This window comes from Diabrotica undecimpunctata, chromosome 1, assembly GCF_040954645.1.
Source record: "Diabrotica undecimpunctata isolate CICGRU chromosome 1, icDiaUnde3, whole genome shotgun sequence".
In the NCBI taxonomy this organism is placed as follows: Eukaryota; Metazoa; Arthropoda; class Insecta; order Coleoptera; family Chrysomelidae; genus Diabrotica; species Diabrotica undecimpunctata.
Window position 1 is genome coordinate 11,285,681 of NC_092803.1, and position 26,830 is coordinate 11,312,510.

At 33.3% G+C, this 26,830-nt stretch overlaps 1 protein-coding gene and 1 long non-coding RNA gene across 2 annotated transcripts in view; one reads left to right on the forward strand and one right to left on the reverse strand.

The window, feature by feature from the left end:
- On the forward strand, positions 1–18,510 carry Alg-2 (Apoptosis-linked gene-2). The gene is made up of 5 exons (XM_072536405.1): positions 1–183; positions 250–392; positions 450–556; positions 10,325–10,593; positions 12,485–18,510. Exons 2-5 carry the CDS (start codon positions 334–336, stop codon positions 12,584–12,586), a joined length of 537 nt encoding a protein of 178 aa, XP_072392506.1. The 5' UTR covers positions 1–183; positions 250–333; the 3' UTR covers positions 12,587–18,510.
- LOC140444645 (uncharacterized) overlaps positions 11,136–26,830 on the reverse strand; it is an 18,948-nt gene continuing 3,253 nt past the window's right edge. The window contains exon 2 of the long non-coding RNA XR_011951321.1: positions 11,136–11,766. This is a non-coding gene — a long non-coding RNA (uncharacterized lncRNA). The remainder of the gene's footprint in view (positions 11,767–26,830) is intronic.

Consider the following 26,830-nt stretch of genomic DNA (forward strand, 5'->3'; position numbering starts at 1 on the left):
GGTGCAACATTATGATTAATTAATTTATTCGTATGACGTGGCCGTACGAGCGTAATCTATATTCTTTGGTAATAACGTTTACTTTACTTAGAAAGTGACAGTTAGGTTAGTGACGTTAGTGACAGTGACTGTGACTAACTATAATAAAAAATATCAGTGCATAAACAGTACATAATATTACAGGTAATTTGGGTAGACTGTTTACCTTTTGGAATCTGTTGTATTAAAATCTAAAAATAACTCTTCCAGATTTTTTTCGAATTGTGCAATCAAGTAAATAAAACTAGCCGCGTAACCTCAAAAATTTCAATTTTATAAAAACTTCAGTGCACAATGAGCCAATTTGCCTCTCAGATGCCTAATAGACAATTCCTTTGGGATGTCTTTCAAAGGTTAGTAAATTAAGTGATTCTGTATTACTTATTTTACACAGAATTTGTACTTTGCAGGGTTGATAGAGATAGAAGTGGATTCATTAATGCCGACGAACTTGGATCCGCCCTTTCTAACGGAACCTGGAGTCCCTTTAATCCAGAAACTGTCAGGTTGATGATTGGTAAGTTAAAGAACTTTTAAAGCTTTCTAGTAAGTACGTTGCCACCAGCAATGTGAGTATGTAAATTATTAAGACACCAAACAAAAATGCTATTTAATAAAATGATCATATTAGTCAACTTTGACGATTTATTCCATAAGTATTAAGTTTCTGGTTTCTGGTGTTAGGTAAATATGTACCTAACAAGGTTTTAGCAGCTTTTCTATCATTTTACACTAAAAATGCCATTAAAGATAGTTAATGATTTAGTTGTTAAAGGTTATGAGTTATAAGTAATATTGATACTGATCTGTGAACTTTATAACTTGTCTCTTTAATTGTGGTTTAAATTTTGAATCCAAATTAAACAATATATCACATGAAGCTATTGCTGATAACAGCTGATAATGTCAAATCTGATTATTTTCACATATAAATAGATGACTTCCTGTAAACATGTATTGCAACAATGTGACATTTATTGGTGATTGTCTGTTTAACAATGGCAACCATTGCTTGTAGCAGTTGTTTATTGCAGCAAAATTGCTTATTATTATTATTATTGATTTGTAAATAAAAACATGAAATTAACATCAGAAAGAGTTTATCTAATCATGGTTTATTTTAAATTAAAACGTAAAATAATAAAATTGAATAAAATAAATTAGTCAACATAACTCAAAATGTGACGTATTTGATTTTAATTAAATATTTGATTACAATTAAGTTTTGATTAGTATTCAAACAATCAGTCTTTAATGTATTTAAAGAATTAAAAAAATCCGGACTTGTGTTGTCATAGATACCTGAAAATTTCTCAATTAATGAGACAAAACGAATATTAAATTCTGGACTGTCTTCCATGTTTAAATTTTTCAACAAACACACATGCAAAATGCAAGTAGCATATGGCAAAAAGTAGAAAAAATCTATGATGTGGCGTAGCAAACTGCATGACGCCACTGTCAATTTGGTGTGCGTTAAATCATTCGTTTGCATTGGTTACACTTTAAGTAACATGCTAGACGTGCGCTACTTGCCACTTGCCATGCCAGTTTGGTGGGCGCTCTCCCTAAGAGCGTCAATTTCTGATATAATAAAAAATATATAATTAAAAAATTTTAAATATTGTTTGGTTTTTAGTCATTTGTCAACTTTTTATCAGCTCTGAAGCTAGTCGCTTTTGCACAAAATTCCATTCCTTAAGAACCGCCCCTATGACTATAACTTTAATTTTTTAATTTCATTATTAAGTTAAAGTCTACAACCATAAAAAATATTGTAATTCTGAAACAAAATTTGTGTATAATATCGTTTTTAAATATCTGGAGATCTAATCTTATAAAATCAATAATAAAAACATTAATAATCCTAAGATTTCCTAATTGGTGATACTAAATTCAAATTTTTACCCCTGCGCTTTCTACAACTTTACAACTTGCAAAGCAGATAAATTGATAAATTACATCTACAATTTGCACTCCACGTGTTGTTTATCAGAGCAAAATGAGTCAATTCTTAATAAATTTAGTTTTTAGTACTCAAAACCGGGTAAAGAAATAATACATAAGGACAGTTTTAGATTTAATTTTAATGCAGGGCATCTGCCAGGTGCCCAGGACAATTATCTAACAATAAAGGTGCCCTAGGGGGCGAATTAAGATAAAAAAGATGACGATGGACCTCGGGAACAAATTCCATTTTAAACCACTCAAGAATCAAGTCTTTCGTAACCCAAAATTTTTTTTATACACGATAACAAACAGTTGATTTAAATGCCCGTGGGTTTTTTGATTCTCCGACAACAAGCAGTTGAAGTTTATGGTTCTAGCTGGTTCTAGCTAAGGTTTGTTTTTGTTATAACTTTCTGTAACTCTAGTTGGAATGATCCGATAGCGAATTCATCATTGGATAGTTTTTCACCGGCCATTTTTAAACGTCTTATTCCGTGGTGTTTTTTAAATTTGTCTAACCATACCCTTTTTGCAATAAACTCGATATTGGAGTTTATAATCTGGCGATGAAAAACACGAGCTTTCTCACAAATCATATCACCACTTTGTAAGCATTTTAAAATTCCTTGATATATATTGAAACCCCCTCGTATATGTATTAGAACGGGATTGTATTATTTCGGTAAGTAATGAGAAATAGAATTTTTTAATTTTTAAATTCAATATTTTTTTTATGAAAAACTTCACAAACATCAAAAGATACAGCAACTTTCAAAATCAATATACATAACTGCGATTATGGTATGTATATTGATGTTAAAAAATGCTGATAAAAGTCATTCAATCTTCCTTTACTTCTTCATATTCAATAACAAATGTATAAAACTGAATGTCCTGAAGAGACTTCCAGTCATCAGCATAAAAGTTTCTTGGCTCTCTTGTTTTCGTTAGTTATATTATTCATCTTGTTGGCCAAAGTTTTGCACTATATCTTTGCCTATACGAACATAAACATATTTGAGGATCATTTTTCGGATATTTCCTTATGAGGAATTAATGTTCGTAAATACGTGTCTACAGGTACAGATTGGTAATATATCAGCTTTTTTCACTTTTGCATTCAGTTTTTACTAAGGCTAAAATTCGCGAAGGTATATACTTACATTCTTGTGTACAATTTCGGTCAATTTGTGTGTACTAGTCTTGAACCTTTGCACTTTCGTGTTTTTCCACTTCATTGTGAATTTTTAGGTATAATGGTTACTTTCAACATGAATTTCTTTTCTTCATTGTCTTTTGTAAAATGTTTATATCGATTTTGTTATTGTTTAGTTATAAACTCCATTCGCTTAGCTCAGGCACATTTTGACAGATTCATTGTCGGAAACCTACAACACAACAATTCCTACTTCTCAGTATTAATAGCTCAAGTATGCTACTATTGCAGACTTCTTTCTTTAAAAAAAAGAAGAATTATTCTAAATAGTGGAAGTGTATACTAAACCCATCAAATTTTGTGTAGTATAAATTTAAAAAATATATTTTAGTTGTTATAATTTAACATAACTATTTATTATATGGTGCAGATAAATAAATATTGATTGTCGGTAATTAGCAAAGTTCTATTTTATTTACTATTTAGTTTGTTTACTATTAATATTGGCTATGAGTATGTATGCTTGGTTGTATAGTAATTTCCAGCCACTTTTAGTCTGTCAAAAAGTAACTAACTTCGCAAAAAAATAATTACTAAATTCACTAGACAGTTCGGACTGGGAATAGTGAACCGAGTATATTAGTGTTTTTTATCTTATTAAATGCGATGAGTAGAGTATTTTTCTTTTTCCATATCATAGTCTGTTTTCTCGATTATGTTGTCGACAAATATATCCTGTTATAAGACTGGTTTCTGGTAGTGTGAGTGTGTTTTCCATTTACCTTGAATAGCGTGTTATTCTGACCAATTAATATCCTTCTTTATCCGGGCTTAGGAGTACTAACATGACACTTGAGTAATTCAATGTACCCAAAGATCAAGCCGCAAATCAGCATAGGTTTCTTTTTATTAAATAGTACAATATAATATAAAATAATAATTTTATCTGAAGGTCACAGCAATTGATGCACAAATGTTTTTTATTGTAGCAATTGATTACAATATGGTGACTCATACATTTTTGTAGTTAGTAGTAAACAGGAATATATTTCATATAAAGTTCACTTTAAAAATGGTTGGAGAAGTAGAATTTTTAAAAGATAAAATGAAATAATAAACGGAGATCCCAAATACTCCTGGAAGAATATACAAAGTTAAAAATTCAACAATGAGCTGTATAACAACAAATAAATACATAATATCAAATAAAATTCTCGAAGTAAGAGTCCTAACGTCACGTCGTACAATATAGCGTCAGATCATAAATTTGTGATGGCGTTGTTCCAACCAAATATCCTTCTCCCCAGGAGGAGGATATTTGGTTGGAACTTCTCCTCTCTTGGAGGAGATCTTTCTCTATTGGAGGAGGTCTTTACATGCTATACAAATGTTTGTATTGAAATTTAAAGTTTCTTTCTCATTTGAAAGAAACTGTCCTGACTAATAATATCACAAATATTATAGTAGATGGTTTGTTGGAAGGTTGATGGCAAATATTTGGTTTTTGAGGCTGTTGGAATGTTGTTGACTGGTTGACGGAAATTTTTTTCTTGGTGTAGCCGACAAGTTTTTTATGGCTTTCCTTGAGGGTTGTCATTGGGTTTCTGTGTCTTCTTTAATGCTAGGAAGTTTTGGGGATTCTGAAGGATTAGGAAGATATTCCATAGCCTTGGAGAAGGCACTGTAAGGATTTCTTGTAGCGTCCCTAGGAATAACTTATCTGAATATTCTTGTAGTATAGTAGGGGTAAGGGAATTCGATCGAGAAGATGGTGTCTTCATCTCGATCGAATTGTATCGAATGCGATGGGACATAATTGTGTATGTTCCCAAAGAACCGTTCCTGATCCTGACTTATCCTCTTATCTGGTTTGTGCTGCTTTTCCTTTAGATTACCATCTATAGTCTGTCCCTCCTTGACTTTACATTACACGAACATACGGCAATGCAATCCTTGGGCCTAAAAATGTTAAATTAAAACTAACCCGTTACAGTCAATAGCATTGTAGTCAAACAATATTTTCATTGTTTTTTGTGAGTGATAGTCATTTTCGAAAAGTAATAAGCAATTTTATAATCGATATGCGTAATAACTTTTTTTGGTAAAGAATGTTAGAATATCCAACATTTAAAGTGAATCTTGTTCTATGGTGAATTATCTTGTAAATTAAGGATATGGTCCACTTTCAAAAATAATACAAACAGTGGCAGTAGAAGCTAACTTCATTATCACTTGATAAAACTTACGATGAGGAACAAAGAGTAGCATTCGTCGATTAGTACATGATTTTTTTCGTAAGAATACACCCCCAACATTACATTCTCATAAAGACGATCTACCTATTTTTTCTAGAACTACACTGCATAGACTAATTAAGGACATGGGATTTGTGTACACAAAACGGGATAGAAAGTCAATAAGAGGTTTAAATCTTTGTATGTAGATATATTTAAAAACCCTTAAAAGGGCTACATAAAAAAACAAACGTTTTCGGAATAATAATTCCATCATCAGGTTAAAAAGCAGGTTAACATGCCTGAGCCACCAAAATATTAGGGTACAACCCTTTACAAAAAATTGAAGTTACCAAAGAATGTACATGTTGTTGTTTAAAAGTGAGTGATGTTTAATACTTTATTAGATTTAACTTCAGGCAACACATAACTATGCCTCACGTGAGTACCAGCGTCCGGAGAGTAAACCTCTTCAAACGGACATCATAGCTATGCTTTGTGCCCTCCAAAATAAATTGGCAGGACCCTGGTCTTCCTGGCCTTTCGGCATACGACCGTTCACGAAACCTCTGCCCCTACGAGTCCGACACCAAAGTGAAGGTGCCACGCCACGTATGCAAAAATAAACGTTTCGTGGGGCTCCACCTTCCCCGTAGTACCTGTGTTGCGATTACCTCATCTACCCGTTATACCCCCCGGGCGGAATAGGCTCGGCAGGCGGAGGAATTTCCACCTCGCACGTAGACAGGTCGCCGCCGAGGATCTCTCCTCTACCACTCTTGAATCTCCCGGTGGGTACGTGCCGGGGCACCCACACCACGCCTGACACAAGGCCAGGAGAGGTATGTACGGGCCCAGCTCGTTTAACCTCACCAGGCTCTTTTGGAATGAGAGTAGAGTGGTCCCACGAGAGTCTCGTCTCGGATACTAGGAATATAGACCGGTGACCGTGTCGCCGAAGCGACCGTGTGCGTTTCTACCAACCCGACACCTCAAACGACGGCTCTCCATCTCCCGATTCCTACCCATTAGTCGCCTCTTACGACAGGCAGGGCTTTCTGACCCCGGCCGTATTCTTATCTCCGCGAGCCGGACGGAGAAACGGACATCAGCTGGTAACTCTGAAAAAAGAGTTGCTAAAAAAATGCAAAAGAAAGCTATCGGGATTTTAGCACGGGTTAGTTATCTAGAACGCGGCCGACCTTTCTTTATCAAATTCAAAATTATGCCGCTACCTACTCTGTTGATATTTCAAGTTCTAACTGAAATTTACAGAAAACGTGCCCATTTAATAAAGCAGTCAAATTCCACGTTCACAATATGCGAAACTATGACTACCTACGAACAAATCGCTGTAGATTTCGACTTTCAGATAAAAATTGCCTTAATAATAACTATTATAATATTTTACCAAAAAGTATTAAACAGCTAACCTGTAATAGTTTCGAAAAAATTATAAAAAAATATCTTCTGAAACATTATTTTTACTGCCCAGAAGAATATATGACTCCTCGCAGAACATCCACTGAACTGCTTACCGTAACTTTGCCATAAATCTTATTCTTTTTAATATGTGTTCTTGTTTGTGATATATTTAAGTTACGTTTTATATCTCTTTTTGATATACTATATATTTTTTTTTTACTTGTTACAAACAGTATTTGTATTTGTTATGTAGTTAAATAATAAAATCTAAACTGTAAGGCTAGATCACCACTGATGATATAACGGAGTGCAGGCAAAAATAGTTGTAGAATATCAAGGATTTAAATACTATCCTGATAAGAGTATTATTTGAATCCTCTTTGAGAATATGTATAATGCAGGGCATATCATTATCTATTTGTTATTTGTTTTTTCATAAAAACCCGTAATATCATTATACAGTGATGAGTGCCTTAAGAACCGGCAAAATAACGCAAAACATAGAAAATATAATACGTTGTGAAATAAAAAGAGATGAAAGTAGTAGAGGTGGGAAATAATCGGTAGAAACCTATAATTAACATTATAAATCGATAGTCTCACACCTTTAGACGTTAGCCTCGAGGTAAATCACCTCGGTCATAATTATTATGTGTAACGTATGTGTGACAACAATAAAGCAAAAATGTGAATAAAATAATTTAATTAATAGTAATTTAAAAAGTTTTAAATTATTAACCAAGAATAATTTCTATTATGATGTGAGGAGTTTCATACACTCTTGTCACGGAATAATCACTATCCTTCGTGGATTAGTGGTAAGAATTCGACAAAGACGTCGCAGACGATTAGAGTTCAAAACCCACATGTGGTTTTCTTTTTTTTTTTTTTTAATAATTTGAAATTATGCAGAGATCGTTTTGCTTTGAATCGTTAAACATTTATGTCAGTCGTTACTAGTATTAGAAGTGTTTAAAGTTAAACACAAATATCTTATTGAAAAAAAAAGTATCGCCTTACTTTCTAAAATAAAGTAAAAATTCTTCAAAATTAAAAGAACGTTTAAAGAATGTTTAAATAAGTAAAAATTCTACAAAAATAAAAAAAAATTGTAAATAAACGTATTTACAATATGTTCAAATAAGCCTTCATTAGCAGCAGAACAATATCCCAAACTGTCACTGAAGAAATATAAAAGTTTGATGGATCAGAGTTCAAGTCACGATGTTTTCATGAAGGCGCTCAGGGTTCAAATCCCACATGAAGGTTTTACTTTTTTAAAAATTTGAAATTATGCAGACATTATATCGTTTTGCTTTAAATCACTAGACATTTATTTCAGATTTTATTAGAAGTGTTTATAGTAAAACATGAAAATCTTATTGAAAAAACAATGTCGTACTTTCGAAAATAAAGTAATAATTCTTCAAACATAAAAGAACGTTCTAAATAAATGTACTTCCAAAAATATTTAAATAGGTAGAAATTCTATAAAAATAAAAAAAAAATTATTCTAATGAAATGTATTTACAATAAATGTTCGAATAAGCCTCCATTAGCAGCAGAACAATAACCCAATCTATTATAAAAGTTTCGTCTAACATTAGTTAATGTTTCTGGACTAATGCCTCTCATTGAATCAGAGATCTTTTCTCTTAATTCTTGGAGAGAATTAGGCCTATCGTCTTCAATTCCATATAGCGTGGACTTGATATATCCCCACATAAAAAAATCACAAGGTGCAAGATCAGGTGATCTTGCAGGCCAAAAAATATCTCCGTGACCACTAATCAATCGATTAGGAAAAGTCGCACTGAGATATTCACTGACAATGCGAGAATTATGTGCGTGACAACCATCGTGTTGAAACCATATGGAATCGAAAGGTATTGGTAAATTACGAAGGGCTGGGACAATTTGATTTGGCAGAAGTTCAAAGTATTTCCGCCCAGTCAACATACCGTCTATAAAAAATGGACCAATGACATGATTCCCTATTATGCCTCCCCAAACATTTACTTTTCGAGGACGCTGGGTACGAGCGACATAAATCTGACGAGGATTTCCTTGAGACCAATACCGAGCATTCATTGAATTGTGACGGCCCTGCAATGAAAACGTACATTCATCGGTGAACAAAACGTTCTCTAAAAAATGTTCATCTTGATGTGACATTTCCATTGCAGTTTGACAAAATTCTAAACGTCTATATTGATCCCCAGGGAATTGTTCGTTAGATTTATGAAGTTTATAGGGACGGTATCCATGTTTTTTCAAAATTTTACCTACTTTAAATCTTGAAATTCCATATTGTTCTCCGAGACGAGATGTTGATTGGGTAGGATTTTGCTCAATACTTGCACAAATCAAAGTGTCCCTTATTTCCAAATCTGGATTTACCTCCCTTCGTCTACGAACTCCTCTTGGAGTGAACACGAATCCATAAGTAAAAAAATTACGTATAATAGACTGAATTGTTGATCGTGCTGGAGCCGGCCTATTTGGAAACATATTTACAAATTGTTGTCTAATCATGTCGTCTGATAATCCATTCACATGCCAGACAACAATTTGCACTTTTTCCTCGACCGTTAAAACCATTTTCACGAATTGTTTTTTCAATAAAAAGTTTCTGTTTACCGTGCAAAAACACTTCTCGGTATGTTATTATTTTCGATGGCTTGATGATTTGGTTAGCTGTAAAGCAGGCAGCTGTTCGCGCGCATCCATTACAATGTTGTTAATTGTTTTGAAAATCATTACCTGTACAGAGGAATTAATATTAACACTGAGAATTTAGTGATGGATTTGGCATTAAACAGTCTTAAACGGATTATTTTGCAATCACAACTGAAGACTGTAAAACTGAAATTGAATTATTTTGTATTTCTATTTTTTAACATTGGAATAAGAATAAATTGTAAATAATGAGTTTTTTGAAAACTTTTTACCTAATATGTATCATATTTTCTATTATTTTTTGATTGACTAAAACAAAAATTTTATCCTTGGTGTGAATTGAACCTCCAATCTTCTTGTCACTAGACCACGTCTCTAACTATTACTCCAATTCCACACACAATTGTTTTAGGATAGAACATACCTACCTTTAGTTTAATTAAATATTTCAGTTAAGTTATTTTTATTATTAAATAAACTTAAAAATTAATAATTTAAAGTCGCTAATAATTAATGTTTTTTACTATAATATATCTTAATTTATTCAATCATTTATTCTAACATCAGAAATTATTAAAATAAAATATTTTCGAGGTCATCCGTATAATTATGACTGAAGTGAAATAGCCACGTCAAGATCTAGCTTTATCTCATACTATCTCACAACTTAATCTGTCTTCTATCCTTTCCGCTATTATGCCGGGTGGTAAGACACTCATCACTGTATATCATCTTCAGTAATATAACAAAAACAATAATTATTGTTTTATAAATTTTTATGATGAATATACTACATTCAAAAGGGCCCCAAAAAGTTGATAACCTATTTATTATATTTTAGGTATGTTCGATAGAAATAATAGAGGCCAGGTCAGTTTCGAGGATTTCGGAGCTCTTTGGAAGTACGTCACAGACTGGCAAAACTGCTTCAGATCTTTCGATAGGGACAACTCAGGCAACATAGATAAAGAAGAATTGAAAACAGCACTTGTGTCATTCGGTTATCGACTCTCTGATAGTTTAATTAATATTCTTCTTAGGAAGTTTGACAGACATGGTCACGGGACAATACTATTTGATGATTTTATTCAATGCTGCATTGTATTATATGTAAGTAAATGTATTTTATTGTATAAATTGTTTTTACTTGCGTAGTCTTTATTTTCGAGTAAGGGTTCAGTATGTTCCCATTTGTAGTTAAATCTATAATCAGCGACATTTTCATTTAATTTTAACCCTCTCATGTATAATAGGGAATAGGAAATTTTTTCTTAGAAAAATTATTTTATTGCGAAATATTAAAAAATAACATTACAAAATAGTAGAGTCAGTTTAAAACATGAAATGTTTTTCTTAAAACCTAAAAAATAGTCCGTCCACTCTTGTGGTCACTATGCACTTGCGGAATCGCGAAAGCGTCAGTTACTGGTTTGAAAAGTTCAAAGCACGATGAACACAGCAGCTCGTTGCACCTTTTCCAGATGTATTTTGTTTTTCTTTTGCAAGCTTTAGAGTGACATCTTCGAACATTTGGAATATCAATTAGTTGTGTCCAGTGCCCCCAATTACTTAGTATAATTTCAGGGGTGCGTGATGCTTCGGTTTCTTCTTCTTCAAAATGGGAGGTGGTGTACCAGACGAAGGTCTAACTCTTTTATTTTCTTTCTGCGTTCCCAAATTTATTAATGCTCTGGCAATACTTGCTTTAAATTCAAGCAGATCTTTTTTTGGATTTCCGTTTTTCTTGTACAAAATCCATGCATTTACAACAGACCATCCACAAAATGCATAAAAACTCTTATGTACCAGCATTTGTTTCTTCTCCTTAGAGGATACGTGGCCAACAACTGGTCCATCAGGTCTACTCCTCCCATGTTTTTGTTAGAAAACTGAAAAGAAAATGGTCTGTTCACTTCTATAGTAGTCTTAGTAGTTTAAACCAGCGTTTTGTTTTATTCTGAGGTTCTATTCCAGCACAATTAGAAACAATGTTTCTAATTGTCAGCCTTTGTCAAAAATCAGCCTTTTTTGGTTTTTCTCTTGATTTTTATGTTTTGATGAAACAACATTACGCTGAGCTAATGGAATGTCATCTTCACTGTTTTCTGATTGTAATTCTTTCACTGAATACGTCTCTTCGTCATTGTAATCAGATTCCAAATCTGAACTTTCTGGTAAAACATAAATAATGTCATCATTGTCAATACCTATAAATTCTTCATTTTCTGGTAAACGTAATGGTGTTTCATCCCTATTGTCGTCTTCATCGGTAAAAAGTACTTTCTGAAATAGAATAAAATTTCCCATTGAAGAAGTAATATTTCAATAAATTAAATTTATTTATTTCTACTAAAATAATATAGGAAAGTACATAAAAAATGCCTTCGAAAATCCCTAAATAAATAATAAATATTTGACAAGAAAATAACAAAAAATATGTGAACAAGAAACCTACTACCCCTCTAAAACATACCACATACCACAAGAGTGGAATTCTAAGTTACATATTGCATGATGTGCACTCTAGTGGCTATGAGTTCAAGGTGATATTTTCAGTGAGTTTGACTTTCAAAATAAATATTGTAGATGGCGGTAGTAGTTATTTGATTAGAGTCCACTGAAAGGGATTTCATGCATTTTGCACAAGTTTCATAGAATTAAAATATATTTTTTGGAGTTAAAAAAATCTGCCCACTGGAGTGAACTCAATGCATGAGAGAATTAAGTCGAAATAACACTTCATACATAAACTAAAGATTTTTTTAACTGTTTTGTAAATGTTAAAAAGTATCACATGATAGTCTACCATTATACAAAAATTTTTGAAAAATTTCGTAATCCTTTCTGATGTTGTCATTTTTAAGATAATATACTACTTACACAAGAACTGTGACACTTCTTTGTAAGTTTTGTTTTTAAATTTATAGTCTCTAAATATGTCCCGGTTATAGGTTATGATATTTTTCAGGTGTACTTACTTAACATGATTTATTTTTTTTAGACACTCACATCTTCCTTCCGCCAGTACGATACTGATCAAGATGGCTACATAACAATCCACTACGAGCAGTTCTTAACTATGGTATTCAGTTTAAAAGTTTAATACGCTTTCAATCAGCTTTTTATTCAAAGTTTACGAAAGAGACAATGGTCATTAAACAAACTATGTGTCACAAATGAACTCAAAATAACTTTTTGTATATACAGACACATTTCCAAATAACTTATACAACTTAGGATAACTTATTCTTAAACATTTACACCAAACTCTGCCCGGAATTTCAAATATCTGTACTAATATTGTTTTAGAAATATTTCAAGGAACGGCTCAAGTAGATAGTACCCCACCTCATGATCGTCATAGTTAAAAAATCGGTTGGTGATATTTACGTGTCATAGAGAAAGAACAGTATTAAAAAAAAAGTACAAAATAATGGCCAAATTTTAACTAACCAACTGTTTTTATAGATTTTATTGTCAGTAATTTTATAGCTCAACTATACTGTAGGGTAAATATTTGCATAGAAAGAACAACACAACACAACAACACGAAGTACAACAGAACATTTACTGAATCCATCCCCACTCACAGAAGAAGTCACACTTTGTAGAGGCAAAGAGCCCAAACGAGGTTTTCATAACTTGTGAAGAGGATCTTAAGGACACTCTTGATGAATAAGTATGCCAGGATTGTAATTTGGAATTTTTTATTATGGGTGTTTATTGAAAAAAAAAAAATTCTTGTTCTAATCAGGATTATTTCGATTTTATTTACATTTGGTCCACTTGACAATTTGTTTATGGGCTATCTGTAGATTTATGGATGAGTTAATATTTGGTTATTCATCAGAAATAACGAAGACGCATTAGTAAAGGTTGTAACTATGATTGGAGTTTGCTACTCAACAACCGGTAAAAGACCGGTTCAAGCACTCGTCCATGTAGCATTTCATCTTGAAATAACTACAGTATTCTGAAATACCCTATGATATATGTCATGTTCCAGGAAGAACAGTAGCATCCGGCTCGAGGGACCAGTGTATAAAAGGTTTGCTAATTGCGGCCCACTTCGTCCCAATCCTATTTACAATTTAAGTTTGCTCCGAGATATTTAAATTTCTCAACATCGTTTGTGAGTTGTTCTTTATGTATAACTGTTGTTGCATATGGAACGGACCGCCGATTATCATCAAGTTTGTTTTTGAAATGTTAAACGCCACTCTGCTCCCCCTGTGTTCATATCATTCACTATATTGACTAATTGTTTTTTATTATTTGTCTAGTTAATCCTTTAAATGTTTTTAACGCGCGAAATCTTTGGATCGCAATCAATTTTAGTTGTTTAAAAATATTATGTCTAGAATATATTAAACAAGCAACAGCAATTTTTGGTTCGTTCATTCAGGTATGAAATATGATCTAATGGACTTTTTAATTTAAATTTAAATAATTCAAATTTAAATTGAAAAATTGCAATTAAATTTCGCTTTGCTTACAAAAAATTCACTAGAAACCCCCCAAATTTAACGGATTGGTAATCAGATTGAGCAGATTTGTTATCAGATTTGACAATTGTTAAACAAACCTTCTTTTTGTATACATTTTATTTTCTAAAAGGGGTTATCGGTATATTTGAGGTGCCTTGATGAAATATGATGTTACTCTACCAAACCAATTTTGCAAATTTCGTCTTTTGCATAAAAAAAATCACCAGAAACCCTTAAATTAAGTGAATTAATAGTCAGATTGGCTTCTTCATGTGCCCTGTCCGTTCCGAACGTTGGCAATCAACATGGCTACTCTGACTGTGTTTACGGCAGATCTGAATAGTTTAGCAGATGACAATCCGAACCATTGCCGCAAGTTTTGGAGCCACGAGTGTCTTCTCCTCCCTGGACCCCTTCTGCTGTCTATTTTCCCTTGAACGATCAGTTGTAGTACTCTATATTTATTATGTCTCATAACGTGACCCAAGTATTCCAACTTTCTTTTCTTTATACTTATTCCTACCTCTCTCTCTTTACCTATCCGGCGTAGTACCTCTTCGTTGGTCACGTGCTCAGTCCAGGATATATGTAATATACGTCGGTAAGCCCACATTTCGAAGGCCTCTACTTTTTTCATCAATGTTGCGGTCATTGTCCACGCCTCCATTCCATATAACAAAACCGGGAATACATAACATTTCAGAAGTCGAATTTTGAGAGGTAGGGTGAGGCTTTTAGAGGTGAAAATTTGCTTTATGCTAGTGAACGATCCTCTTGCCTTTTCTACTCTTATACGTATTTTCTTCGCTTCCTCAGATTGGCTAAATAGTATAATTCTTTTGTAAGTTAGTTTTCATATTTTTATGTTCAAAAAATAGATATCATTATTTGTGAGTGGTCTTTCTGGACAGGGCTTCTTTAGATATAGCGTATTATCTCACGTAAGTACATATAATACGTGATTACAAATGCCAACAATTAAAAATATAATTCTTTTCAAAAAATGTAGTTTTAGTATTCTTAGTACCGTCTTTTTTTTTGACAGATAAATGGTTAATAATAAAAAAACATCCTTGAAGATTTTTGACGTGAATCAAATCTAGCATTAGTGAAATTAGAGAAAGTATATACAAAAAGACTCACCTATTGCACTATTAAAGAACCAAAGTCAAATTGAGGTTCCAGTGTGTAATTATAATAATTTTTTTGGGGTACTATCTACTTTTCGTTTCTTATTTACTACATATTGCAATGTAAATGATTCTACCTCAACTGATTACGTCGCTTCTGTAAAAAAAATTGTTAAAAGTGCTACCAAATCGTTCGGTAAAAGGATATCATTTAGAGCTCTAGTATCAGCATTCCAAAAGCCATTTAATGGCTTTTACTAGTTGAGTGTATCTTGTTTTTTAATTAAAAAGCTGTAGTGTGGCAGTAATTAATCTATCAAATTCTGGAAGTTTTGGCTAAGTTAAAGGCATTTTTCAAATCAATAAATTATATTTGTGTTAAAATATATCTCTAGTGTCATGTGACATCTCAAGCGTCGCGATAAGATCATTAATACGGAAAATATAATGAAGTGTCCATTGGCATGCTGCCATTTTTGTTCCATTGCATTATATTCGTTAAATCCCATCACGTGACATGTTGCACATTACGATCGGGCCAATAGCAATGGAGATACTAAACAATGCCCTATTTGCATCTTTGCTTTCCTCCTTTTTCAATGAGATCTCATACATCACGATCCGAACGATCGTTAGGTTATGGTGTTTGGTTGGCGCCTCCGCCAATAAAAGAGACAAAAATTAGCACAATGTACCTTAGTTTTTTTAGTGCTTCTTCCATAAAAAATACATTCTTCAGCTTCATATTTGCTTTACCAAATAGTATTGCTGTTACTGTTGTGGTTATAAATGTACAATATTTCAAGTAATCAAGCTCAATAATATCTTTCGCGTCTCAAAAAGAACCCCAATCATTTTTTTGGGCTATCATTTGGTGTAGAAGTGAACATGTTTAATAAAAAATCACAAAATTTTGCTTCACATTGCGATTTAGGATTGTCAAAAAATTCTTCGAATAGTTTTTTCATATCCAAATGTTCGTTTATGATGCTTATGCCCGGTTGACATGTTTAGAGCCTCTGCTATCTCATTAATTTTGATTCTTTAATCAGTTATGATCACATCATGGACTTTGTTGATAATTTCTGGAGTGATGTTACGTCTGAGGCATCTTGACTTTACCATCAAACATATAGACGCCGTGCATCAGGTGGGAGATGTGAACACCAAGGCAATTCGTGGTCATTTAAAGCCATTTGTCGAAGGCTTGAGTAATGTCAAACCACCCTCGTATTGACATACACCAAAAAAAATTAATGATTAATAGCTTCATGTAAGCCATACATCAAACCTGTATTTGATACCATCGAGTTAGAATCTATGGAGAATCTATGAGCATATTAACGTGTGTATTAAAAACGGCGTAGGTAGGCGTGGCTAACGATGATACCAATATGGCGGTGGGATCATGGCCGGACTCAATAATATTAAAACTACTATAAAAATGTGACTAGTTATTCAGAAGATTTAATCATAATCTAAAAAAGTGCAATACATTTTTAATAAACTATGATTTATTTATCCCTCGGTAAACACTAAAAACACGATATATTATACATAAAGATAAATGAATACAGTCAAATACTATTAATTTATTCTCTCAAGTACGGGCCATTACTTTGTTTACATATTTGTATACTGACCTGACTATTCCTGAAGATTTTTTTATTAACATTGCTTCTGCTATTGCAACTACGTTGAGAACAAGAAACCATTATTATGTACCATCACAATATATTATTACAGTTTCTTTAAAAGTATTATAAAACTAAAAATATTCGAAAAAAACAAACATATACGATCTGTCAAAAGGGTCAAAGCAATCTTAACAATATGACCGAAGTGAGGTCGTTTTTAGTCACGTGATGCCCTCTCCATAGATTCTAACTCGATGATTTGATACACAAAGCGGTGGTTCGAACTTCAAATGCTCAAGGTCACTTATTTCTGAAATGACAGCTCAACATTGTTGATATACTTGTATGCTGTGGTGAAAGAAATGTCCATTTTGAATGGACGAACATTGCTATGGATGTAGAAAATTTTCTCATGCCGAACTTGCTGCAAAAGAGTCTGAATTATTTATTGCCACACTTTTGTAAGTTTCTACCTTATTGAATCAATTTTTTGTTTATGGAATGGCTGAAATGACATTTATGAAATGTCTTTGTAGTTTATTGCTCAAACTATATATAATAAATATCACACGCGGTGGTTTGAATCTCATAGAATGCTCCTCAAGATTGCTTGTTTTCATAATAATAATAAAATTTAAACATTGTTGATATGTGTGTACATATGATGCAATATATTGACGCTACAGTACATATATGTCGCTATTAATTCCATGCTGCAAGTCTATATTAATTTGCAGAAAACGCGATGAGTGGCAAAAAGCAGGCTGGGTGAAAGCCACCATCTTTACAAAGATACATTTTCTCGTGCGAAATTTGCTACTAAATTATTTATTTTCACACATTTACAACAGTTTCTACTTTATTGAATCATTGTTTTATTTATAGTATAACTAAAAAGAAATTTATTAAATGTAGTTATAGTCTATTGGCCAAACGACCCATATATACGCGGTGGCTTGAATCTCATTCAATGCTCAAATCAAAGTGTCTTGTTTTTTGTAATAATAATAAAATTAAACAGTTTTGATGTATGTGTACGACGTGATACAAGACATATACATTAATTACACACTGCACGTCAATATTATTTTGAAATAAACGTGACGAATTACATACAATAGGTTATATCAAAGCCTTCATCTTTAAAGGGGCGTGTCCCTTCGTTGCCAAACTTGTTGCAAAAGCCGTCTGAATTCTTTACTGTTAGTTTTTAAATGCGTTTTATATCATTAAATCAATTTTTAATATGTCTGAAAAGCTATAAAAACGTATATTATATTTGATTTGGTAGCACTTTTTTGTTTCGTTATGTGATATGTTTCATAAATTTGTCATACAGCATTTACACATCTGTGATTTAATGATGCTGTTAGATCTTAAAAAATATGTTGTTACTATTTGTCACCTAAATTGTATGGTGTTTTCTGTTTCTTAGGTTTAAGTTTACTCTTTAAAATTATATTTTGTGAAAGTTGATATAAAGACATTGATTTTTTTTTGTATTTTACAGCGTTTTACTGTCTCACATTGTATTACGGTATATCCCATGCTTGTACTTTGAAATTGAAAGATGTGTACTATCATAAAACTGTCGAAACTCGATTCTTGAATTTCAGAATTCGAACTATGTAAATGTATCTTTATAATTTGAAGAACTGTTCTGATTTTTTGTAATATTTGATATTGATGTTGACTAGTATGTATAATTTCTATCTTTTATAATATGTATTTTTGGATCTAAGCTTTTAATAATAATATATATGTTCAAGAGAATGGAGGTTTTTTATTTTATCTTCCTCGTTGAAAACTCTACAAAAGACACTAACAGAATTTAAAAAAACTGTTAAGATTTGCTTGCATAAGAATCAGAGATGAAATGGGATCATACTCTACTGCAATCTTAGCGATTACTCGGAATGATAGATATCCCCCTCTACATATGCATAAACGAAACACATGCACTTGTAAGAAAAATAAAAAATGATCACTGGAAACGCTTTTCGAAAGAAATGGAACATGATTTTTACGGTCTGCAAAAGGAAATATGGCGTTTCATAAGAGGTCAAAGAACGGAGGTAAAGGAACTAATAGAACCAAAACACAGAAAAGGATACGTGGATTGACCACCTAAAAACGCTATATGTAGAGGAAGAACAAACAACGCTAGAACCACAAATGAAGAACTTGATATAAATATACAGGAAGTTAGGAAAATACTCGAAAAGCTGAAGAATAGAAAAGCAGCAGGTAAAGACGGGATATCAAACGAATTACTGAAATCTTTTGGAGCAGCAATGACAGAACAATTAACAACATTAATTGATAAAATTATAAAATACCATAAGAATGGAGAACGAGCGAACTAATTCTATTTCTAAAATTTTACAAGGGCTAATAAATCAGAGGATAAGTTTAGCAGATGAACAACAGGATTTTCGTAGTGGAAGATGTGTACAGGTGCAATATTCGTTATAAAGCCAGTTACTGAGAAATCACTAGAGTATAATAGACCAGCATTTCTGTGTATGATTGACCTAAAGAAAGCGTTTGACAGAGTAAGACTCAAAGATGTACTCCATCTTCTGTATAATAGAGAAGTTCCCCTAAATATTATAAACTATCGAAAACATCTACCAAAACAACAAAATGGAAGTCAGAATAGAAGGATAACTACAGAACCTATAGAAATAGGCAGCGGAATAAGGCAAGAGGATTGATTGAGCCCCATTCTTATTAATTTAATCATGGATGTTATCAAAAGCGTTAACAAAGGAAGAGGATACAGAATGGAAAACAAAGAAATAAAAATACTCTGTTACGCAGATGGCGCAATATTGATAGCCCAAGATGAAGATAATCTGCAAAGACTGGTTCACAGATTTAACATAAGAGCAAAAGAATTTGATATGACAAACTCATCTTAAAAAACTAAAACAATAGTAGTCGGCAAAGAACCAACCAGATGTAAAATATAAATGGATGGCATCAGTATTGAACGAGTAATGGAAACAAATAAAATAAAATACCTGGGAAGTATTGTTCAGCTATGGAGACCTGGACAACGAAGTGAGAGATCTAGTACAAAAGCAAACAGACTGGCAGGATGCCTTAATAATACTATATGGCGAAACAGACACATTAACACTTAAGATGAAGTCAAGAATTTATAAAGTCAGTGTAAGATCAATAGTGGTATATGCCTCAGAAATAAGATCCAACACAGCCACAACGCAAAAGTTACTGGAAACGGCAGAGATGAGAGTACTGAGAAGAATTACAGGAAATACGCTGAGAGATCGAAAGAGATGTAAAAAAAAACTAATTTATGAGGTTAAAGAAGCACAAGAATTGCGAAGATTCGGCAAAGGACTACTATCTAAACATTATCGAAGACTCAATCGATATGAATTATTAAACATTGGAGAAAATGAACATCTGATAGCCAAAAGACACACTAACGAAGAGGAAATCAATTTTTTTGTTCATCGTGAGCAATTATTTGATATTGTACCTACATACAGCCCAACACAAAAGTGTTTTGTTAACACAAAAAAGAAAAAGGTAGGTACATATTTCCGGCTTTTTTTTTTAATTTGCGTTAGGCACAGTCTTTGGGTAACTCTCTCTCTCTCTCTCTCTGGCAAGTTCTGTCAAAAAGTCTTTAAACATTTTTTATAGGAAAATTAAGAAATTTGGTTACAAAATGATTGTGTTTAAAACTTATTTTTATCTGAATTTTTTAAATAAAATTAGAAATTTCGTTATGTTGGTATTTGAATTTTTATATACATCATTTTACATCTTTTATAGCCATCATTTTATTAACGTATTTTTATTTACATTTTTTAAATAAAATTAGAAGTTTCCCGTTGTGGGTATTTGTATTACTTATAACGCGAAAAATCGTCGTGTGTACGACGGTCATCGAAGTTTTGCATTGCGGGTCTTCGCATTATATCCACAACGCGTTCTGTGCACATCAAAAATACCCGGAACGCAATGTGAGAAATAAACGAAATTCACAACGCGTTATGGATATTTTATAAATTTCGGTCAATGGCCGAATTCGGATATTGAGTACAACATATCTATTACAGGTGTATAACAGATGCATTGCATATCACAAGTTTGTAAATAAAGGGGCAACAAGAGTTCGACGTATTTTCCCATGTAAAATCCCATAAGAAATCGCTAAGGTTCATTCTGCTCGTTTTTGACGCTTTTTGTGGTGGAGGCGCGACGGCTTATCGTATCGCGTGACGTGTAGGGTATCGTCGGAAAGGGGAGGAGGTAACAAATACGTTAACACAAAAAACAAAGATGGCGGCATTGCCAAAAGGACACTAATCTTGTAACGTCTAAACAGCTCAACGTACAACAACGTGCAAGGTATCGATGGAAAGGGGAGGCGGTAACGAATATGTTAAGAGAAAAAACAAACACAAAGACATTGCCAAAACGGCACAATATCGTATCTCTGTTGTTATTAGTCAGATTACTACGTGTAACACGTTAAATGAAAGAGGAGGGATATCGAATAAGTTAACACAAAAATTAAGACAAAGACATTGCCAAATTAGCACTATACCGTATCTCTGTTTCGATTGGTCCGATCTTTGCGAATGAAGGCTCGTTGGAAAGAGGAGGAGATATCGAATATGTTATCACAAAAAACAAAGATGGCATTATTGTCAAAACGGCACTATATCGGATCTTCGATGCTATTGATCGGATTTTAGCATAATAGACGTTCAGCCGTGGTTGAACGTTCTATCGATTTCAGCGTCTCCACGCCTTTCATACATTGTTTTGAGAGAGAGAGAGAGAGAGAGAGAGAGAGAGAAGAAGCGATAGGCTGAAGGAGTGTCTCTTTACGATGAGAGATGCTAGATGGTTTGGGCACAGTTTAAGGATGTAGCCGACAGGTGGCGATTTGTATGACGAGATGATGAACTGTAATAGACGAAATTCAATCAAACGTCAAAATAGGTCCAATAGCAACAAATATAATGATATAGCGAAGTTTTGGCGATGTTGTCATGTTTTTTGTTTCTTTGTTAGCCTCAGTGACTCCTCTCCTTTCCTTCAACGTCTATTATGCTAAAATCCGATCAATAGCACCGAAGATCCGATATAGTGCCGTTTTGACAATGCTGCCCTCTTTGTTTTTTGTGATAACATATATGATATCTCTTTCTCTTTCATTTAACGTGTTACACGTAGTAATTTGACTAATAATAACGGAGATACGATATTGTGCCGTCTTGGCAATTTCTTTACGTTTGTTTTTTGTCTTAAAATATTCGTTACGACCTCCCCTTTCCATCGATACCTTGCACGTTGTTGTACGTTGAGCTGTTTAGACGTTACAAGATTAGTGTCCTTTTGGCAATGCCGCCATCTTTGTTTTTTGTGTTAACGTATTCGTTACCCCCTCCCCTTTCCGACGATTACCTCTCGACGATTTTCCTCTCACACGTTACGGTCCGATAAGCCGTGGCGCATCCACCATAAAAAGCGTCAAAAACGAGCAGAATGAACCTTAGCGATTTCTTATGGGATTTTACATGGGAAAATACGCCGAACTCTTGTTGCCTCTTTACTTTTGTACCTATGGGATCAAAAGAATGGGTTCAAGACTTGGAGAATCCTAAAAGAAAGACCAAGGAGGATGCCAAAAGCATGCGAAAACCTCAAAAGAGATGGGTAGATGAGATACGAGCAGTGTGAGGCAAATAGTGGACAAGATTGGCGCAAGATAGAGGAAGATTGAATCAATTAGAAGAGACCTACATTCAGGAGTGGATGGAAAATTGTTGACGAAGAAGAAGAGATCCTTTGTATCTGTGTATGCGTGTATCAGAGATATGTAAGAGGGCGTGTATCAAATGGCATACCTACACTTTTATCAATGATTATCAATTGTGGTCCAATATCCTTCAACAAACCGTCAAAAAATAAAAACGAACAACCACCACCGTTTATATTTACATAGATAATTAGGTAAGAGTTACTCATAAGGTATTTATAGCAAATACCTGTCGGTAAAATTTTAATGAAGACGCCAGAAAGTTTTATTCAATCTACGACTTGCTGTTAGATCTTTTTATTTATTTCTTCTAGCAAGTCGATTTGTATAACCGGTGAAACGTATGTCGGTGACCGGGATGTAATCAAAATAATTGAAGAGTTCCGTCAGGCGCTACAGGATATCAGTGAACGCATGTGAATAGCGACGTTGCCGAATTTTTCTGTTGTTAAATCTTTTCAGGAATTGCAGATTTATGTTAAAAGGGTAAAGGTTGAAAAAGCAAAATCCAAGGTTATATTTAAATATATTTAAATATGTATTGAACAAACAAACAAACTCCTTGAACTAGACGTATAATTTAGTTTTTGACGTTAGGTTCCCAGTTAGTTGAAGCTAAGATTAGGAAATAAAAGAAGTTTAAAAAATCCAAAGTAAAAAGATAATATATAGGTATATATATTATATAAAGTTGCTGTTAAGCTATTACTTATAGAAATATTAATGGAAGCGAAGTATTAATAATTATTATATTATATTATTAAAGATTTCTCCTAGCACAGATTTGTTTTACGGCTGTAGGTATACCCACCCAATACCAGTGAACAATTTACGTTCACAGAGTACATGTATGGCAGCTTCTTCTTTCATATCCATTCTCCTGCACCCTGCACCATAGTTCATTCACCCTACGTATGTAGTACAGGTGCTTACTTTGTTGTCGAGTCATTATCTTCAGACTGTTATTAGACTAGAGACTAGACGAAAGCTTCTATATAGTCAACGTTTTTTTAATTTATTTTTCTCTAACCCAAAATGTTTAAAAGAAAGTTTGTAACTTAGATATCATAGATTTTTTTTACCTAAATTGCTCAGATCTTTGTAGAGGCTACAATGCACAGCAGTCACTGCACAACATTGACTGACTTTTTCACTAACTCCTAATGTGTCCTGTTTAAATATTCGAATCTGGAGTTAGTTGTCCAGAATCAGGAGCACTTCAATGTTGGGATGTTTTTAGAACCTCTTTTCATGTCTCCTGGCGAGTTTCTTAATTTTATTTGGAGTAAATTCGACTTGGTGGTCTGAATGTAAATCGTTTTTTCGAACATACCAAAGAGTTAATATTCCTTCGTGTTCGGTTCTGGAGCGTGTCTAGTATCTATAAATACTTTTTTTGCTGGATTTCCATAATTGTAGACCATAAATTCAGAATATAGCTCTTCTACTGATTTCATCGATGCAGGCTATCAGTGCAAATACTTCAGCCTCAAAGCACTGTAGAGTGTACTCGCTCGCTTTAAAAATTGCTGAATCTGTCTGTGCAAGTCTGTCCAAGAAAACCTTATCTGGATTTAGAAATAGTTTTTGACACATCAGTGTACCATATTCGATATATAGAAGATAATTTGTTCCGTAGATGGTATGATCGTGCTAATTCTTTCATTGAAGATAAGTTCTGGTACCATCCTATCTGACCTATGAAAGATAGGTTTCTTAAGTATGGCGCCAGTGATGTTTTTGTGATTATTTAACAAATAATTAAGGCTTCATATCTTAGGATGGTCAAAAAGGCTACCGTCGAAATATATACCTAATTCTAGTTGGACAATTCAGTGATTGTTTCTCATGTTTCCTTTCCAGTACTTTTCAGAACTTCTATGATATAGAAGAGTTGGTTAAACTGGCTATGTACGTATGTACTGCCATTTTCTTTTTTTTTTCTTCCTCTTCTTCCTCTTTATAAGCAATTATGCTTGTTCATTGGCGGATTAATACCTCTATGGAAGGTTGTCACTCCATCATTTGCGCGATCGTCCGATACTTCTTCTGCCGATTGGTGACTTATCTCTTGCTATTTTGACGATCCGGGTCTCCTCCATTCTGCTTATGTGGTTATTCCATTCTTTTTTTCTATTTTGTGTCCATTCATTTATACACTGTACGTTTTTCGTACGTAGCGGATTTCCTGTAGTTCTTCTCAGTACTCTCATCTCTGCAGTTTCCAGTAGCCTTTGAGGCATATGTCATTATTGGTCTTACAGTGGCTTTATAAATTATTGACTTCATCTCAGTGTCAATGTGTCTGTTTCGCCATATAGTGTTACTAAGGCATCCTGCCAGTCTATTTGCTTTTTGTACTTGATCTCTCACTTCTTTGTCCAGGTCTCCATAGCTAGACAGTGTAATTCCTAGGTATTTTATTTCCATTACTTGTTCAATACTGATGAAATGAGATTGTCATATTAAATTCTTTTGCTCTTATGTTAAATCTGTGGACCAGTCTTTGCAGACTATCTTCATCTTGGTCTATCAATATTGCGTCGTCTGCATAACAGAGTATTTTGATTTCTTTGTTTCCCGTTCTCTATCCTCATCCTTTGTTAACGGTTTTGATGATTTCATCCATGATCGAATTGAAGAGCATGGGGCTCAATGAATTCCCTGTCTTATTCCGCTACCTATTTCTATAGGTTCTGTAAGTGGTACATCTATTCTGACTTCCATTTTGTTGTTTTGGTAGATGTTATCGAAAGTTTTTATAATATTTAGGGGAACTTCTCTATTATACAGAAGATGTATTACATATTTGAGTTTTACTCTGGCAAATGCTTTCTTTAGGTCAATCATACACAGAAATGCTGGTCTATTATACTCTAGTGATTTCTCAGTGACTGGCTTTATAACGAATATTGCATCTATACACGATCTTCCACTACAAAAACCCTATTGTTCATCTGCTAAACTTATCCTCTGATTTATTAGCAGTTGTAAAATTTTAGTTGTAAGTTTTAGCGTAGTCCACCAGGAAACTAAGTTCCTGTAGCTGGCTGTATACCATGTATCACAAAAAAAATTTTATTTCAAAATTTTTAGTAAAATCTATATATAAAATATCCAAACGGGCTATATCACAAATACAGAACGTTTTCGGAATGTAAATCCCATCATCAGTGTAACCTGAAAGTAATTAACCACTTTAATTAAAAATAACGTAAGGTTTAAAATGTTGACTAAGGTTATGCAAAATATGGTTAATACTTACAAAGTGCACATGCTATGAGCCACTAAAATATATGGGTGAAAACACTTTAACTGATATAAATTTACAAATATGTTACATTATATACTATTAAAAATTAAGATGTCTAAGTTACCGTTGGAATTGGTAACATGGCAACGTATGGCTCTACATCGGTTACTTGGTCGTTGGTCCTGAGACACAGTGTATTCGAGGTGTTTTAGTTAGGTACTAATAAAGTTTATGCTTGTCAAAATAAAGCGTTTTATTCAGAATGTGTTAAATAATCATGTAATAATCAGTGTAGCTCTTAAAATTTAATATTTTTTATGGGAATACACAATATCTAAACAATTATTCAATTTATAAAAAAATAAGTCGAAAAACATTATTTGTGTCGCCCAGTTCCATAATCAGTTAAATCCAAAATTTAAAAAAATGGACGTTATGATTTCAATGAATTCTTTGTTAGTCTCCTTACATGTGTGTATCTTCAAACTGTTCCAAACTCAGTTACATTGCGTTGAAACTACCGGCTGAAAAGTTCGGACTGTTCCAAAAGCAGTTAAATGTATTCGGTGGTCGGTTTCAAAACCAGTTAAATCTGTCAAGGTGTCAAAACAAGTTAAAATATAATACTAAACCCACATGACCATGAGTTCGGTGCCACAGCCACTGTTAGTTACAAATCGACCACCGAAGCAGGTAGTTAAACATTTTTTGTGAGAAATAGAAGCGCTTGTATTGTAGTATTGAGACAAACCTAAAAGCATAACACTATTTTTTTTGCAAAACATTAAAATAAACCATAACAGGTGCTTTTACTGGACGATACAGTTCTTAATATCATGGAGGGGCCAGCGGAAAATCCTGAAATCGTTGATAATGTTGAAGTAATAGCAGAGGCAACTGGTTCTTTGGCTAAAAAACGAAAAAGCAATCCTTCCACTTGGAAAAAAACCATTGCAAAAGTATCTAGGTAAGTTAATTGTAATTATTATAATAAAAAATTATACAGTGTTTCGTCAATATGCCAACAACCT

Coding starts and splice junctions, on each gene's coding strand:
- Alg-2 (XM_072536405.1), top strand. CDS start 334: ATGAGCCAATTTGCCTCTCAGATGCCTAATAGACAATTCCTTTGGGAT. Junction 393..449: donor CTTTGGGATGTCTTTCAAAG/GTTAGTAAATTA, acceptor TGTACTTTGCAG/GGTTGATAGAGATAGAAGTG. Junction 10,594..12,484: donor AATGCTGCATTGTATTATAT/GTAAGTAAATGT, acceptor TATTTTTTTTAG/ACACTCACATCTTCCTTCCG.